Raw genomic sequence first — 17,231 nt, 5'->3', positions numbered from 1 at the left:
CAATGTCATTAATGAAAGAGGTTATGTTATGTTTTTGTTGATATATCTCTAGGATTTTTTCGTTTCGTTAAGATATAAATTTTATAATGGATACAAAAGAATTTGAAATTAGCCAAATTAAACTAGAAATTGTATGTAATGAATTCTCTGAAGCTTCTGAAAAGGACGATATTAGAAAGTTTAGTACTATTGAACCAAATAAAATTTCTGCTATCAAAACAAACAGTTTGGATCAAAGTTCTCAGAAGCAAAAGTGCATGAATAATCTGGATAATGTATGCGGTATGGATTCGATAAAACAGGATAAGGAAGATGTTCTCCTTGAAAGTTTGACAAAGGAAAATTTTGAAGATGGTTTTGTAAAATCTGACATTTGTGATGTGTGTAATGGAAAATTTAATAGTAAAACAGTCCCCACTCATTATACAATTGATGGTTTTTATTGCTTTTGCCAAGAGGAGCAGCAATCGAAACCTGAATATGTAAATTGTGAGGATCTAGTTCAAGAATGTGGCCTTAATGCAGGTAATGCAACAGTAAAAAGTTTCACACATGTATTCTATTTCCTATGTTACATATCCTATATAATTTGTTGTGATCTTGAAGGATTTAGTAAACATTATTATGTTATTATCAATACTAAGGAAACACTAGTGTAATTTTTCTGTAAGATGGTCAGTCTTACGAAAGACTACAACAGCCATGCTTATTCAGATTTTTCTGCTCGCCGAAATGACATATGTGCTCTGTGTTCTTGAAAAAGTCTTTCAATAGATCACTTAGTCTGACCGATGTAGGTTTGCCACAGTCTTCACAGCTTATTTTATATATCCCAACTTTTTACTTTCCAACATCTTGTCTTTTGGGTGACCAACATCAGATTTTATTATTATTAAAGACTGATTTGAATTCCCGAATCTTTTGATTTCATAAGTTTGAAATCAACTATCAAAAATTCTCATTTGAAAAGAGTTTTAATACACTCAAAGTATATATTGGCTATTTATAATATTGTTGTTATTATTCATATTTTCGTGCTCACTTTGATTTGGCAAAATAATATATTGTGTTGTAATTTACCTTGACAATAATTTCAGTAAATGTATGGTAACTTATAATTATTGTTTTCATTGCAGATTCTAAAATGAGAGATGAATCAACATCTGAGGGGGAAGTTACCTGTGAAAAAACCTCATTAGCAGTATGCGAAAATGAAACGACTTGCAAAATATGTAAAAAAGTTCTTGAAAACGAGTGGAATTTGAATATGCATATGAAGAAACATGCAGAGGAAAAAAAGTTTTTTTGTAAAATATGTACAAGATATTTCAAACAAGAGACAACCTTGAAACTTCATGAAAGTCTTCATTCAAAAGAATCATCATTCAATTGCAAAACTTGTGGAAAAGTTTTCGATAGCAACTACAGGTTGAATTTGCATATGAAAAGTCATTCAGAAGAAAAACCATATTACTGCGATGTCTGTTCAAAATATTTCAAGCATAAGAAAACCGTGGATTTTCATAAGAAATTCCATGCAGGAGAGATGTCAGTCGCTTGTGAAATTTGCAATAAAATCTTTATACATATTTACAATTTGAATGATCATATGAAGAGCCACAAAGTTGGAAAAACATTCCAGTGCCAATTCTGTTCCAAATATTTTAAAAGCAATAGGACTCTGAGAGACCACGTGGAATTAATTCATGAGGTAGATGAAATATCATCTGAAACTTCGTCACGTCTTGAGACAGCTCAATCTAGAAAAGGGTTGTTTTGTGAAATTTGTTCCAAACGCTTCAAAAACAATGGTCATTTGAAGGATCATATGAGAGTCCATACAGGAGAGAAACCATTCAATTGCAGTATCTGCTCAAAATCGTTCAGTTTCAAGTGTGCTTTGAAAAAACACGAGAGAACCCATACAGAAGAGAAACCATTCAGTTGCACGGTTTGTTTAAAATCTTTCGCCCAGAGCTTGTATTTGAAGGAACACGCAAAAAAACATAATGTAGAAGAAGATAAATCATTTTCTTGTGGGGTGTGTTCAAAATCTTTCAGAGAGAAAAGATTCTTGACAAGACACGAGATGAATCATACAACAGAAAAACTATTCCAGTGTGATATTTGCTCAAAATCATTCAAACATGTCATTGCTTTGAGAGCCCATCGGAAGATTCATGTGGAGGAGAAGTTATTCCAGTGTGACATCTGCTCAAAATCATTCAAACTCAAAGAAACTCTGAGAATACATCGAAATGTTCATGCAGAGGAAAGATTTCAGTGTGAAATATGCCACAAGTTAATCAAACACAAAATGAGTATGAGAGCCCATCTCAAAACTCATTCAAGGGAAGAAGCATTTTCAAAGAAACTTCAACTTTTTTGATCCTAAGGAATTTTCTTGTGAAAATACATATAGTATCATTTCCTATGAATTTTTACTGTTTAGAACTTGAAAATGGCATTAAAACATTAGTACTTTCCCATTGTTGAATAAAGTACTCTCAGTTTGATGAGAAGTTTGTCACCAAATATTACTGTTTTGTCCGAAGTGACAGTTATCTGTCATGGAGTTTTGCTGACAGCCTAAATTAGCAGTAATATTGTCACATATTGCTTTTCCACATTTTATGCCATGCCGCACAAATCAATATAAAATAATATCAATATCAAGAAGGGGTCAACTTCTTATTGTTAATGTTTTGATCTTTTGCGCATTCTTATTCTTCCGCGTACATTTCAATGTAATCTTGTGTTCTGTCGTTCTATGTCGTCTGTCACAACATTTGTTAATTAATATTTGAGCTATATCATTGCTGTCTACCAAAAATCTTCAGTTTTTAAAAAAACTTCATCTCAGTACTCTGAGGTTTTGAATAAGTGTGAAAAATTGTGCGTCAATGTCATGTGTCAAAGCGAAAACTCATTCGCAGATATATCTTAAAATCACTCATTTTTAATTCTGTATTACTTAAAATTAGAAATTGTATATATATAAATCCTATATTTAGTCAAAGACCAATAATACAGGTCAGTGAGTAACAATTTTAAAAGAAATCAATATCTCGTCTCGAATATATTAGCATAAAATCTTGCGAATACATAAAAAATAAAATAAAATTAATGTCATCATATAGAAAAAGTAAAATATTTATAAAAAGTTTCTAAACTAGAAGTTTACGTCTCACAACAAATATAGATACTGTGAGTTTATAAAATAAACGTCAAGCCTCATTACGTTTTTCCATCATATATTTTTTGAATAAATTTTTGAAAAGGTCAATAGAATCTATATCCTTTAATTCTGGGGTTGAATCATTGAAAGCTTTGAGTCCTTCAACAAAGACAGAATTTTGAGAAGTATTTGTCTTTACTAGAGATAAGTGAAAGCAATTTCTTGATCTGGTTGGGTATTGGTGCAGTTCAAAATTGTAACTTATTTTATCAATTGAGTATTTAGGTGCCCGTCCTGTTTTGATTTTAAAAATGAAAATAAGTATCTGGTATAACAGCTAATCTTCAATTGCTAACCATCCTACACTGTCCAACATGGTTTTTAAGGGAGTGCGTCTGCTACATGACAAAATTATACGCATCGATTGCGTGATGAGGGTGTCATCTGCAAATAAGTGGATTTCACACATTCCAGCTTCTCCTACTATATCATCTATATAAATAAGGAAGAGTACAGTATCTACATAAAGTAAGGAAGAGTATTCGTACTAGCGAGCAGCCCGGCTCTACATGGATGCAATGCTGATTTTTCGGCTTTCATAGAATGTTCCATTCTGTTTAATTTGTAATTATTTGATGAATAAAACAGATTATTACTATTATATAAACGCGTGCGATCTCTGCCAATCATAAGGTGCTGCAGGGCGGAGGGCGCGCTTTTATGAGTACGCGTCGTGGGCTCCTGGCTGGTACCACCGCAACTGCTATGTATTTGCATTTCAAATCTGTAATATCTTCGAAAAATGCATTAAAATTACATGCTGTAAAGGGCCATGTTGATCTATATTAAATTCCTAATGTATTTAAAGTACCTAATTGGATGGGGATAAATGCTGTATTGCTTAGAATCATTTGATGAATAATCCAATAATAAAAAATGGTTAGTGTGGCTTATTCCTAAAAGATAGACATATACCATCGCTGACTTTCTTGTAGATCTTTTCAAAAGTTCACAATACTGTAGTGAATTTTTTTATCTATCTCGTAGCGTGTTGTGTAGTGTAGTATTAAGATCTAAGCGTACCTAGAGACAGCCAGTAGGAAGCGACCTATTTAGTAATATAGTTGAACATACATAAACTACAACATTTGTTCCGTGATTTATGTCAAGTATGTCACTGTCAACGATGAAAGAGTTCCGAGCACATCTGAGGTATTATTTGGGGTTATGTTATATGTGAATGTAACAGTTGATGTTATTTTTCTTGGAAATTTGTTTCGCCTAAAATATCACGAATTTCATAATGCATTTAAAAAAAATTGAAACGAGCCAAATCAAACAGGAAATCATCTGTTTCGATTCCAGCGAAGCTTCTGAAACTGACGAAATTGCAAAGTTGAATGCACCTGAACAGAATGAAATAACTTCTTGCATTGAAAACATCATGGAGAATCTGGAAAATAAATCCGATGGGAAACCAATTAAAGAAGGAAGAGAAGACGTCGACTTCCACCTTGATAATTTGAAAATGGAAATTGGTGAACACAGTTTAGTTCGATCTGATCTTTGCGGGGTGTGCAATGGAAAATTAAATAATGAAGCAGACTTTGCTAATGCAATTGATGACTTTCTTTGTATTTGCCAAGAGCAGAGGGAATTGAAGCCGGATTACGTAAACTTTGAGGATCTAGTTCAAGAATGTGGCATCACTGCAGGTAATATTTCATCAATTTTCTTGAATTGTTGGTGTAAATTATTTTTTCATTGCAGTTTCCGAAATTAAAGAAGAATCGATATCTGAGGGAGAAGTTACTTCTGAAGAAAGCTCATTGACAGTACATCTGAGTGAAAGAACTTGCAAAATATGTGAAAAAGTTTTTAAAAACAAGTGGAATTTGAAGGTACACATGAAAAAACATTCAGAGGAAAAACCGTTTTATTGTGAAATCTGTTCAAAGTATTACAAGTATAAGAAAACCGTGGAAGCTCACAGGAGGTTTCACGCGGGGGAAGCAACAGTTACGTGTGAAATTTGCAAAAAAGTCCTCATGAATAGGCATCTCTTGCAAACTCATATGATGAGTCACAAAAGCGAACTACCTTTCCAGTGTGAAATCTGTTCCAAATATTTCAAACACAAGAAGTCTCTGAAACTCCATCTACAATATATGCACAAAGAAGAGAAAACATCATCTGAAAATTCCCCCACAGAACTTGAGAAGAAAGAGCCGTTCTGTGTAATTTGTTCAAAATATTTCAGAAATAAGTGTCACTTGAAGGAGCATATGAGAGTCCATACAGGAGAGAAACCATTTGATTGTAAATTTTGCCCAAAATCCTTCAGCCACAAATGTGCCTTGATAATACACGAAAGAATCCATACAGGAGAGAAACCATTCAGCTGCTCAGATTGTTCAAGATCTTTCAACCAGAGCTGGCATTTGAGGCAACACGAAAAACGCCACAATAAAGAACAAGAGAAACTATTTTCTTGTGAAATTTGTTCAAAATCTTTCAGAGAAAAAAGTTATTTGAGGAGCCACAAGGAGGTTCATCGAACAGACAAAAAATTCTGTTGTAACATCTGCTCCAAATCATTCAAATACAACCGAGGTTTGATATACCATCGAAAGACTCATGACGAAGAAAAATTATTCCAATGTGACGTCTGCTCCAAATCATTCAAGCATAACGAAGGCTTGAAAGGCCATCAGAAGATTCATACGAAGGAAAGATTCCAATGTGAAATATGCCAGAAATTCTTCAAATTCAAATCAAGTATAAAAGTTCATCATCGCAGATTCCATTCGAACGAAAAAAAGATTTCACTGTGAAACCTGTTCCGAGTCTTTGAAATATCCAGGTACTTTCAGTGTTCACAGAAGAAAACATGCCGAAGAATTCTGATTTAAATACAAAACATTCACCATTCCTAATGTAGTTTCTTGTCGCAGATGGTACTATTTTGATCCATGATAAGACCTCGCAACAATAAACTGACTGATCACTTACACTGGTTTCAGAGTATTGATCCTCGTCACCGCAGGACAGTTCTACCCAAGAGAGCAGTGCTGTTTGGGACTCTACTGAATTAATTGATGTTCTAACTTATATATGAAATCTGACTGAAACAGAGTCTGTATTAAAGGCAATGAAGTACTAATGGTTTTGTATTGTGAACGAAGTTCCAAGTGGAGAAGTGTATTAAAAATCAAATTAATCTGATTACTGTTGAGAAGAAATTTCCACACAGTAGAATATGGCGAACGAATCAAGTGTTTCATTTTTACTATATGTATATATAATATATTTATTCATGTATTTATATAATCCATGATAATGATTATCATTTACTTGTACATCAACAAACTCATTTACAATGTCTTTTATATAACAGTTGGTAAGGACAATATATATTTGTGTACGTTTTTCTTTCATTAATAGATAAAAATCATCAGAATTCTTCAATATCAAATAACACAGTACACATTTCATCCCTTTTTGAAAATATCAAAAGTATAGCTATATTACTATCAACAATATTCAATATAGTCGAAGTTTCTATTTTAAGTTGGCAGTCATGCATATGATGACAACTTGCAGTAATGTGTCGCAACCACAAAAATTGTTTCCAAATGTCATTGTCATTCTGTTTATAATAGTTCTATGCAATCTCATGGTCAGGTATCATCACAAAGCACTGTTGTCTGGGTATTATAACAACCTGTTGAATCACATGTGCTGGCCATTAAAATTTAAAAAGTTTCAACAAAATATAACGATTTAATCAATGTATAAATAGAAAAAATTTACCGTATTGACGTTCATTGATGTGTATGTCTCCTGACTTGTGTTGTACAATCATCTATACATATATTCATACCTATATCTTGAGAATATTCAATAAAGTTGTGTTTAAATGAAATTAAAAGAAATCACAAGTCATACTACATTTATTTTACACATTTTTTACAATCTTCGCATATAGATAACTAGGTTAAATCATAAATTGAAATAACTTTTATAGAATTGAAATTATCCAATTGGAATCAAATATTTTTCAACAATAACACTGAAATATTTCACAATGAGCATACCCCCATTTTTCAATCGATGTTGTGCTGTGACGTCATTGGAAGATATCGAGTCGTCATATCTAATCAGAATGTCCTCTATTTATTAAAAATTTTGTTTGTACATGTGTACATATAGATCATTTGAAATGAAGGAAACTGGTAGTACTATGTGTTCCATTCTAGTATCATCATTGATTTTTCATTTGACATGAGAATAACGCATCTTTTATGATGTCATGAAACTGGCCGATACGTTTTAAAAATCCACGAATCTTCAACACATGTTACACTATACAGACGTGAAGCTGCCTGAAGAAGTTATTGTATACTGAAACACATGTCAATGTTTTATATAGGTACTGTTCAGTGAAAATCTCACAATAATGTGTTGCTCGATTATAAACACTTTTTAGCATCACAAAATCGATTCCAAAATGGGACAGCTTCCATTTCAAACAATAAATAAGTAAATGATTTCAAATATATTTATCAAATAACACTTACTTTGGCATCAGACTCATAAACTATCTACTGCATCTGAATATTTCAAACTACATTTATATCAACAAGGTTCAACAATGTTTACAGATACACAGCATATTCTCACAGGACCTGACACCCTGTAAAATCACACTTTGTGGTAAAATATGCATTTCAAAAAGTTCCTACGTTTTAGTCGTATGTATACACTTTTACATAAAAATCCTGTAAAAGGATCGAAACACCTGTGAATCGTTTTTGGGGAAAAAATAGCACTTGCTTCTGTTCAAAGCCCGCTATGGTATGGGAAGACTAATGGAAGCAGTTTGGGAATTTGTTTTAGAGGCTGTTTCTAAGTTTGTATATCACGATCAACGCAACAAAAACGATTCACGCGATATTTATCGGTCACCTTGAAATGTAAATATAAACCTACAATCTCTAACCTTATTATTATCATTTCGACAATATACACAATCAAACACAGTAAATTGTAAACAGCTTTGGAAGACATTGATTTAATATTTCAGCACACTTATGGAAGACTTGGTTTCATTGACAAATATTCATTTTAATATAGATAAGTGTGTGGATATTCTAAGAATCACTGTTCCGAATCATTGGAATTCACTATAAAAAGTTTTTTTCCGAAAAATAATAGTTATTTATGTACCAAGGGTATTTAGTAAATATATTTATTGATACCCGCGGTGCATACATATTTTTATGTCATACTAGTCCTTTATTGCATTCACGATATAGTTATGTAAATATTTTGAAAAATCCGAAAATCTAAATTAACTTTAAAACGATTTCAATAGTTGGGTTACAATTGTGGCTTAAGAAATGCTTGTCAATATGCTAATCACCCACGTAGAAGATAGAAACTCCTTTTTTGTACTAAAGACAAATAGGCACTGATTAAGAGCTCGTTTTCACCATTATCGACAAAAGCGAAATAAACAATTTGAAACCGGATATTGAACGAAAAGGTCGCTGTACTTTACTTCCCGTTGAGAAAAACATTAAAAAAAAATCACGATCGTCATTGCAAAATATCTGCATCGCTTGAATCCAATATACTTGTTAAGAATTGAAGTGAAATACCTCGGCAAATACCAACGGAAGTACCTACTTTCAAATTTCTGAAGAACATACTTGACATCAGCTATTTAGAAATTCTTCATAAAACAAGGAAGAACCCTGATAACCAGACAATGAAAAATGAATCAACGACGTTGGTTGTATGCAACCTAACTGTCACAGGATTATTCCAGAACTGTCAGTTTCATGAAAATCGACCAAATTATTTTGAGAAGATATATATGACCGATATATACTTTCAATTTCATGTTTTACAATTTCATTAATACATATTATTGAGATAACAGAAACTACTTTTTAGTTTCTTTATGTAGTAAGTAAACTAAGTGGTACTAGTATGACATAAATGAAACCGCGCAGATTAACTTGTGCGACGGTATGCTACATTTATTGTCACGAATACCCTTTGGCATGCAAAATGCGCCTGGAATGGTACACAGCATTATGAATAGAAATGTCTGTCAAAATTACTGGGAATATTATAGTAAACAGCTCACCAATAAGTTTGAAGACTTTTTGAATCATCTTCGAAGATTTAAAGACTGACACAGATTGCTTTGTTTTTTTAATACTATTTGGAAGACTTCGTTGGTCACTTTAGACGAACCTTATTATAATACCCTTTGTGAACCCACAAAGAATGTTTCAACTTCAACAGACGATATTTGTAAGCTACTAATTATTGAACAAGTAAGGAAAATTGAGCGGGCATGTCTCATTCAATAAAATATTCCAAAACAGTTGGAAAACTGACCTCCTTCCCCGCTCAACCTTATTGTAACCCCTTTGCGCAATAACAATTCTTAACACTACTTTAGAATGGAAGCCCGATTGAAAACGCTTTGATCAAAGCATTACCAGAATCGAAAATCCCTATGATCCCAAACAGAAAACCCAGAAAAATGATGAAGTAATCTAGCGCGATGGTCCTGGTATCCATACCGTTCCTTTTCAGCTTGAGGTGGAAGTAGCAAGGCCAAATGAAGCTCAGCATGGTACCCGTGAAGCTGCCGATAAACCCCATGAGAATGGAGAAGTGTGGGATGAAACAAGCCATCAGGACCGTGAAAACTACAACCCCAATACGCCAAGCCAGACCCCAAACCTTGAGATCACCGTCCAGAGCCCAAATCGTAGGGAATGGTGTCTTGGGCCTGCCCCTGAAGAAGGCTCTTTCTAGCAGTTCGCAAGCAGCGTAATACGGAAGCGGGTAGCTCAATAAAGCCTTTGCCACCAGGCATATATTCACGAGTCCCTTGAACCCTTCGGAAGGGAGGTTATTGGTGATGACTTGCTGGGTGTCGTTCTGGAAAGTTAGGAAGCAGATGTAGCCGAAGGAGGCTTTGAAGACGGCAGCCCACACGTGTGACCAGTCTAGCATCCATTGGAATTTGGAAGGGTCCTCCATGTTGCCTTCTAGAGTGGGCAGGAAAATTTGGGACGTATATGAAAAGACAATGACGCCCAAGCTTATGGGGAAGTTTTCCATGTCGATGGACCACTTCACTTTGCTCCAGCCCCAGTCTCCGATGTAGAGGAGGCAGTAACCAATAATGATGGCATTGATGAAGATGTGGGACATGGTGCACCAAAAGGACAAGAGGCTGACACTCTTCAAAGACTTGAGGAAACCTGGAAGATAAAAGAGAAACCGAGAGAGAACTTCTAGCATGTCGATATCAGCTAATTTCTCACCTAAGGGTATTAGTAGAATGCCGGTCAACATCATCCATGACCTGGTGTCTATGACGCCGTCCGGAAAAGTGCCAATCATCAGGTCACCGCAAACAACGACATACAGAATGCAGGTCATGAGAAGTTCGATGATTTGGGCGACATTGACGACCTTAAACATTTAAAAACTCTGTTAACATTTGCCTAAAGTTGAACGTATGTGATAAAAATATACCTTGGCTCCGTATTTCTTTCCGAAACACTCCTTGGCTATGGAGACGTAGGAATCCCTCACCCTCACTTGTTTTCCTGTCTGGATGTCGAATTCGTAGAGGCAGTCCACGAGAATTTTTCCAGTGTAGCAGCAGATGTAGGCGATGCCTACCATAGCTACAATAGCCCAGTAACCTCCCCTTAAGACCGCAAATGGCAGAGATACGATGAACATCCCCTGAAAAGTGTTGGAGTTTTACCGGTCATGCAAATTTAGGTAAAGTGGAAAAAAGCAAAACTTGGGACAATGGAATCCCACTGGGATCCCTTAAGGCTAATCAAGAAACACTTTATTCTGAAGTTTCCACTGGATACTTTACAAAATGGCTTCCCCAAGCATAGTCTAGAAAATACCCACATTTTCCCATTGCAGTTTTGTAAGCTGTCCAGTTTCTTCTCTTCATTGAGATGTCCGTTAGATGCAAGACGTCATTCTGAAGAATACTTAATAGATTGGAGTGATTATATAATATAATGATTTTATTTTGAATGCATTAAAAAATGAATGAAAATTGTTTTGTGAAAGCAGTGAATTCAAAATCATATAATTAGTGCACATCTTCAGCGAATACAAAAGGTTTTATATATCGATGAATCTCTAAAAAAATCAGTTTGGGGTGACAGAAACCAAGTAGAATGGAACTTATACAATAAGTTTGAAAATGTCCGTACAGGACGAAACGTGGTAAAAAAAGTGGTAAAAAACATAGAAAGTTCCATTTCTCTTTTCTTCATTGAAAGATATCTCTCTCAAAATGGAAGGATCGATAGTTTTAGTCAGAAAATTTCTGTCTAACTTCATCACTATATCAAGGTGAAATATAACGAAGAAAGACTAGAAGTGGTTACTTTTAATGTTTTATGATTATTTCGAATGCATTTTGGATAAGTAAATATTCCTTAAACTGATGTTATCCAAAAGTTCAAGATTTCCAAGTGAACGTTTATATGAAGAATCGGGTGTACACTAGACGTCAGCCAGATATATATAAAAAAAAGCAATATCAGACAATTTAAAAATTAAAATAATCTGGTCAAACTCACCCATAACTATAATTCAAGGCGTTACATTCAATTTCAATGTCCTCGGACACAAAATCCATTGAACAACGAAGCTATTATTATTTGGGTACCAAATTGTATAACAGCATACCTCTAGACATTCTGGAAACTCGATCTATTTACTCATTCAAAAATAAATTGAAAACCCTCATGAAAAATACCTTAGCACAATCAATACATATTTGAAGAATAAAAAATATATGTATAACAAAATTTTTTACTGATGAGACGACCTTCATAAAAAATGTTTACTAATGTATTTTGTGAACTAGTGTGCATGTATTCATGTATAGAAACCCTTTTGTATGGATAATACATTTTTACTATTATTTGTATCAGTTTATATCAAGCATATTTATATTACTGTGGCAAAATCTCATATCTCAGAATAACGTAATTACTGAGAATATAACCAAAAGTTTTTATACAAAAATAAAAATATCCTAATTGATAATAAGACCATTGTGAGATTCGATGTTTTAGTGTATACGTTTATGAACAAGTGTGTGTCTGTATAGTTAATACATTTTTATTTGTAAATTATATCATTCAATTTCAACAGTTTGTATTTAGAATATTCATATTATAATGATAAAAAATCTCTTTCATTAGAATCAAACTATTACAAGTGTCAACTTCAGTGGAACATCTTTGTGCTTATTTGTTACTTGTAGTCAATTATTATTATAATCTGTAAATCATGTTTATTCGCAAATAAACGCTATTCTACTCTATTATATATAAAGATACGAATTGTGCTTACTTTGAATGTATTTGGAATATAATTTGAATGTATAAAATGTTCCTGTACAATAATTAAGAGGAAATATGTAGTTTTGAAAGAGCGAAATACAATATCGTTTTTTTCAGTTGGTAGTGGTTCAGTTGGTAGCGGTTCAAAAATCCTGTTCACCTACCAAGACCATTAGTATACTCAAATAGTTAGCTAGATTCGTCTCAACCTCACCTGGATCGCATTGGTGACGTTCCACGCAGCTTGATACTCATTAATCTTAACCTCACACTTTCCCTCGACGAAATCCGACCCCTCCGAAAAATCCGCAGACGACACCCTGCTGGGTTGCCTCTGGTACCCTTGATTGAACCCGCTGTCTTCCTGGTTTTGGTACGTGCCGTCTTCTTTCATAAACGGATTGGTAATCTTCATATTGCTCATTTCGTGGTGCTCCACGGTACCTCCGTGGTTCGTGTGGTTCTGGTCAGGCAGCTGAGCGAAATGCACCCTTTCGTGGGGTGTCTGCGCCTCTCCCCCGGACTTCTCAGGCAAGATCTGCCTCCGGATCTGGCTGGCCACGTTGACAGCAGCAGACAGCGGGGGCAATCGGATCTGCCCCAGGCGATTCATCTTTGTTTTCCAGTCGTCTAGATGGATGCGAAAAGACAAAATCGATACGCGTGGAGTCAGAGGTTGCCCGATTCTAGCTTTTCGCAGGCGAGTTCGGTCTCGGGCGGCTGTGGAAAGGAAGGCGCGAGGTGTTTCGAGATGTTTTACATCGCGGACCGACTGTCGAGACGGGAAATTATATTTTCGCGTTTTCCATCTCGACGGCGATGGAGGGCGACTGGTGGTGTAAGCCGCGCGTCGCAGATTCCGCGCGTTAGCAACAGGGTTGGGGAGGGGCGAGTGGAGTAGATGTTTCTGGGCGTCGAAATTTGGAGAATCTGAAACGTGCCTTCACTGTACACTAACGATAGTGATTGTTATCACAACAAATGACAATTTGTACACTGTACACTGTTTAGTTACCATCAGAGCATACGAAATTAAATACATAATTATTTCACATTAATAAAATAGAAACGTCGTTACAATCTTTCAAAGTCAATAGTATCTTAGTTCAAAAAATGAGATGAACTTGATATATTCAAAAGCAGGAAAATTCATGTACAAAGCACTCAAAAAATAAGTAAGCAAACCGCAGATACGTATTTCTAGCTCATTAGCTGTCACCAGTACGGTTATGAAATATTTTGACGTACCAAAGTTTTCGACAACTTCATTTTGTTGATAGTTTTTAACCCCTTCTACATAAGACATCAATATTTTTTCAATAATTTTCAAACTCATATACTTATGAGTTATAATTTTTCAAGTTTGTTTTCTGTCCTTGGACTACTATAAATTTAAGGATACTCCATATGCCTGCGTTAAAATTGCACCATAGTTAGCAAATTATGTATTCGTTCAATTCTAATATATTTCGAAGTTGTACAACGAAACCAATATTCATTAAAGTGAAAGGTTAATGAAAATGAATATGTGGGGAAATATGTTGAGAAGCTAGTTGAAATTTTTTTCTTTAGAGTTGCATACTCTGTCATCACTGTAACACCAAAGACTTCTGGATATTGAGGAGAAATATAATTTGAGTCTTTTTTCCAGAAATATTATTTTGCTTCACTCGCCCCTAAACGCACGAATTTAATGTTATTATGGCCTTATCGATCTTGACTGGAAAATGGGGTGGCGTTGATTTGTCATTTTCACTAAGATATCAGAATGGCGCCTAAAGTACAAGAAACTAATTGTGATTGATTTTTCTGGCACACGCTTGAAGTTTCTTGATATCTCGAAACTTTTTTATTCTTTCACATGATATAGTGTCGTACGAAAGTATCACATTATATTAATAAAAGAAGTCGAATTAAATTTCATGCTCATAGACCAAAATCAAAGTTCCAAAAGTATAGACCATAGCGTCATCTTGTGTTCAGATATTGAAGCCTCACTTTTATTGATTCTTCAGGCAGTATATAGAATTTCAATTCCGTAGCTCACTTGAGTTTTGTTTTCATAGACTGGTATGAATGCCAATGCCATGGCTTTTGATGGTCCTTCCTCGCTGCTTCATAACCAACAAAAAACTTATCATCGATAACTGTAACAAAAGGTTCGGTAATTTATTTGGTGATACTTCTTTTAAAAATAAAATAGAACCTATATTATTTAACGAGGGGTAATAGACAATCTACTTTTTCTATGACTTATATTTGGAATATTTTAAAATAGGATTCATTTGTGGAGCACATTCCAAATGAGAGTAATGCCAATAAATTTCATATCAAGGAGCAATCCAAAATATTACTTGAAAATACTTTCTATTATCATCAGTATATTAGATTTCGAATAGTTTGAAAATTATATGATTGAAAAAATGAAAAACTTGTCAGTTAGTAGGATTTTAGTTTAGTGAAAATTTCACAATAAAGTATTTTTGAATACGTTATATATTTCGAAACAAACTGTCAGTTTAGTGATTAAATTTGAAGTTTAAAAATGTATCTCAAGACTTACTTGCAATTGAAAATAATTGGACTACAACTGTAAAGTTATGAAAAATGAATGAATTTTTTTAAAGTTTATTCATTTGAAATGTATTGTACTCCAATTCGTCAATCGTAGCAGACTTATTCATGAGGACTTTATACCTGAAGAAAAAATATAGAGTTACGATGTCCCATTATGATCACGAAATGTGAAAAGATTTATTCACAGTACCCTGACGAGAATGTTTTCTTAGGAGGTGGAGTACATTCCAGAATACTTCCACAGGTGCGTCCTCTGTGATACTACCTAGAAAGTTGAGGAGTCGGAGCTGGATACGTAGATGCCAAGCCCGAATGAAAAATAGTGAAGAAGATTTTGTAGGTTACTAATTTGAGGTAATAACCTGTCACTGTCATTTTGTCTACTTCAGTATTGTTTTTGTCCAATATTTCCTACTTTCTCATAATGAAGTGTTGAAAAAGGATGACAACATACTGAGTTTGCGTTTTAGATTGAAGTCGTTGTTGAAATTTGTAAAATTCAGTGAAAGAGATTGTGATATTCAAGTTCGAGCAATAATAGGAATATGAGTTCTGGTTTTATTACGGAGACCGAAGCAGCAGAAGTAAGAAAACGGAGACAAGAAGAATGGGATAGAGTTAGAAAGGCCGATGATCCGATAGGTTGATAGGAAAACAGTTCTTTGACAGATCACAATAATTTATTTATTTTCATTTTCAGTTAGACCAGAAGAGCCCTTCGATTCACGGAGTCTATACGATAAATTACAGGAACAGAAACAGAAGAAAGACTTGGAATATGAAGAAGCGCACAAATTGAGTAAAATATGTCTGACATATATTCGAATTCATTAATCCCCTTCACTATTATTATTTTCAGAAAATATGATAAAAGGTCTCGATGATGATGAAATTGAGTTTCTGGACCTTGTAGACCGCACGAAAATAGAAGCAGATCGCAAGAAAGAACTAGAAGAAGAGCAGGAGTTGCTCGATTATAGAAACCGAGTCGCTATTTTACAGGAAAAATCTTTAGACGAGAGGATCCAGGCAGACATAGTAGTCAACAAATCGAAAACTTCCAAAGACAATCGTAATTCGCAACAGAAGTTGCTGAAAGGGATCGTTATAAAAAAGAGCGATAGCAACAAACGGAAAATGGAAGAAGGAGGGGAAAAAGCCAAGCAAGAGAATTCCAAACGAATTAGGGAAGAAGATGTTGACGAAACAGGTATGTTTCTAGGTTAAATAATATTTTTAGGGTGTGTGACTGTCAAGAAACCTTAAAAACAACCCAAAACTGATTCATAAAATAGGAACTTCGATCAGAAATACTAGGAAGAACTTCGTTTGTTATGTAAATAAGACAATTTCAACACAATTCAGTTAATTTTCATTTCCTTGAAAAATGTATTATTTTTCTATACATTTTTTTAATATATTCTTTGATTTCAGGTGATAAACAGTCTTCAAATAGTTTGCCTGCAGTAGTAAATGGTCAGAGTTCTGCTCTGACATGTGTTGCAGTACTGCCCGGACTGGGTTGTTACCAGAACTCTTCGTCTGAAGATGACAGTTCGGATTCAGACACAGACAGCAAGCCTCCAAGCAGAACGGACTTGCTAGGGAGGAAGGTGGGAGCCAAGGACAACTCTTCTTCAAATTGCTAAATGCCCAGTAGGTTTTTCAACATTGCTTTCATGAAAACAGTATCCAGGAATGCTGAAATTAGAATAGATTTTTAAATTTTCAGTGCACCGCGTTTTTCAAGTTACTGTATATATTTTTTGTATAATTATACAATGAAAAATGTAAATAAAGTAAACGTAATTACTTTTCTTTATTTTCGGTGAATTAAAGGTGCCCCCTCTGCTGTTCTCCAAATTTGACCAATATTAAATATATGCAAGAACTTCAAGTCGAATTATGTACTCCTAAACTGTTAAGTGAAAATCTAACGAAGTGCCACCTGAATATGTTTGTTTTTTATGAATGTGTAATTTTTTATTCGAAGGGACTATTGCCGCAAAGTGATGTTACCACATTCAAGGAAAACAAAAATACCTGTTGTAAAA

The 17,231-nt window shown here is 34.4% G+C and overlaps 4 protein-coding genes across 4 annotated transcripts; 3 read left to right on the top strand and 1 right to left on the bottom strand.

Annotated features, from left to right (window-relative positions):
* Positions 1-2,516, top strand: LOC111508147 (uncharacterized). The gene is made up of 2 exons (XM_023163571.2): positions 1-525; positions 1,137-2,516. The coding sequence occupies exons 1-2, from the start codon at positions 87-89 to the stop codon at positions 2,387-2,389; spliced, it is 1,692 nt and encodes a 563-aa protein (XP_023019339.2). The 5' UTR covers positions 1-86; the 3' UTR covers positions 2,390-2,516.
* A 1,844-nt stretch (positions 2,517-4,360) lies between these two features.
* Positions 4,361-6,606, top strand: LOC111508148 (uncharacterized). Its single transcript, XM_023163572.2, has 2 exons — positions 4,361-4,893; positions 4,949-6,606. Exons 1-2 carry the CDS (start codon positions 4,482-4,484, stop codon positions 6,010-6,012), a joined length of 1,476 nt encoding a protein of 491 aa, XP_023019340.2. The 5' UTR covers positions 4,361-4,481; the 3' UTR covers positions 6,013-6,606.
* A 519-nt stretch (positions 6,607-7,125) lies between these two features.
* VGAT (Vesicular GABA Transporter) lies at positions 7,126-13,451 on the bottom strand. Its single transcript, XM_074181000.1, has 4 exons — positions 12,815-13,451; positions 10,748-10,963; positions 10,534-10,684; positions 7,126-10,470 (listed from the first exon to the last, which is right to left on the bottom strand). The coding sequence occupies exons 1-4, from the start codon at positions 13,211-13,213 to the stop codon at positions 9,653-9,655; spliced, it is 1,584 nt and encodes a 527-aa protein (XP_074037101.1). The 5' UTR covers positions 13,214-13,451; the 3' UTR covers positions 7,126-9,652.
* A 2,105-nt stretch (positions 13,452-15,556) lies between these two features.
* LOC111510465 (PSME3-interacting protein) lies at positions 15,557-16,991 on the top strand. Its single transcript, XM_023166390.2, has 4 exons — positions 15,557-15,819; positions 15,878-15,976; positions 16,037-16,387; positions 16,612-16,991. Exons 1-4 carry the CDS (start codon positions 15,723-15,725, stop codon positions 16,824-16,826), a joined length of 762 nt encoding a protein of 253 aa, XP_023022158.2. The 5' UTR covers positions 15,557-15,722; the 3' UTR covers positions 16,827-16,991.
* Positions 16,992-17,231: the final 240 nt, after the last annotated feature.

Source organism: Leptinotarsa decemlineata, unplaced genomic scaffold (assembly GCF_025532065.1).
Source record: "Leptinotarsa decemlineata unplaced genomic scaffold, Ldec_3_MD MMD2_tig00026307_RagTag_RagTag, whole genome shotgun sequence".
Lineage (NCBI taxonomy): Eukaryota > Metazoa > Arthropoda > Insecta > Coleoptera > Chrysomelidae > Leptinotarsa > Leptinotarsa decemlineata.
This window is presented reverse-complemented; position numbering and strand designations above follow the sequence as displayed.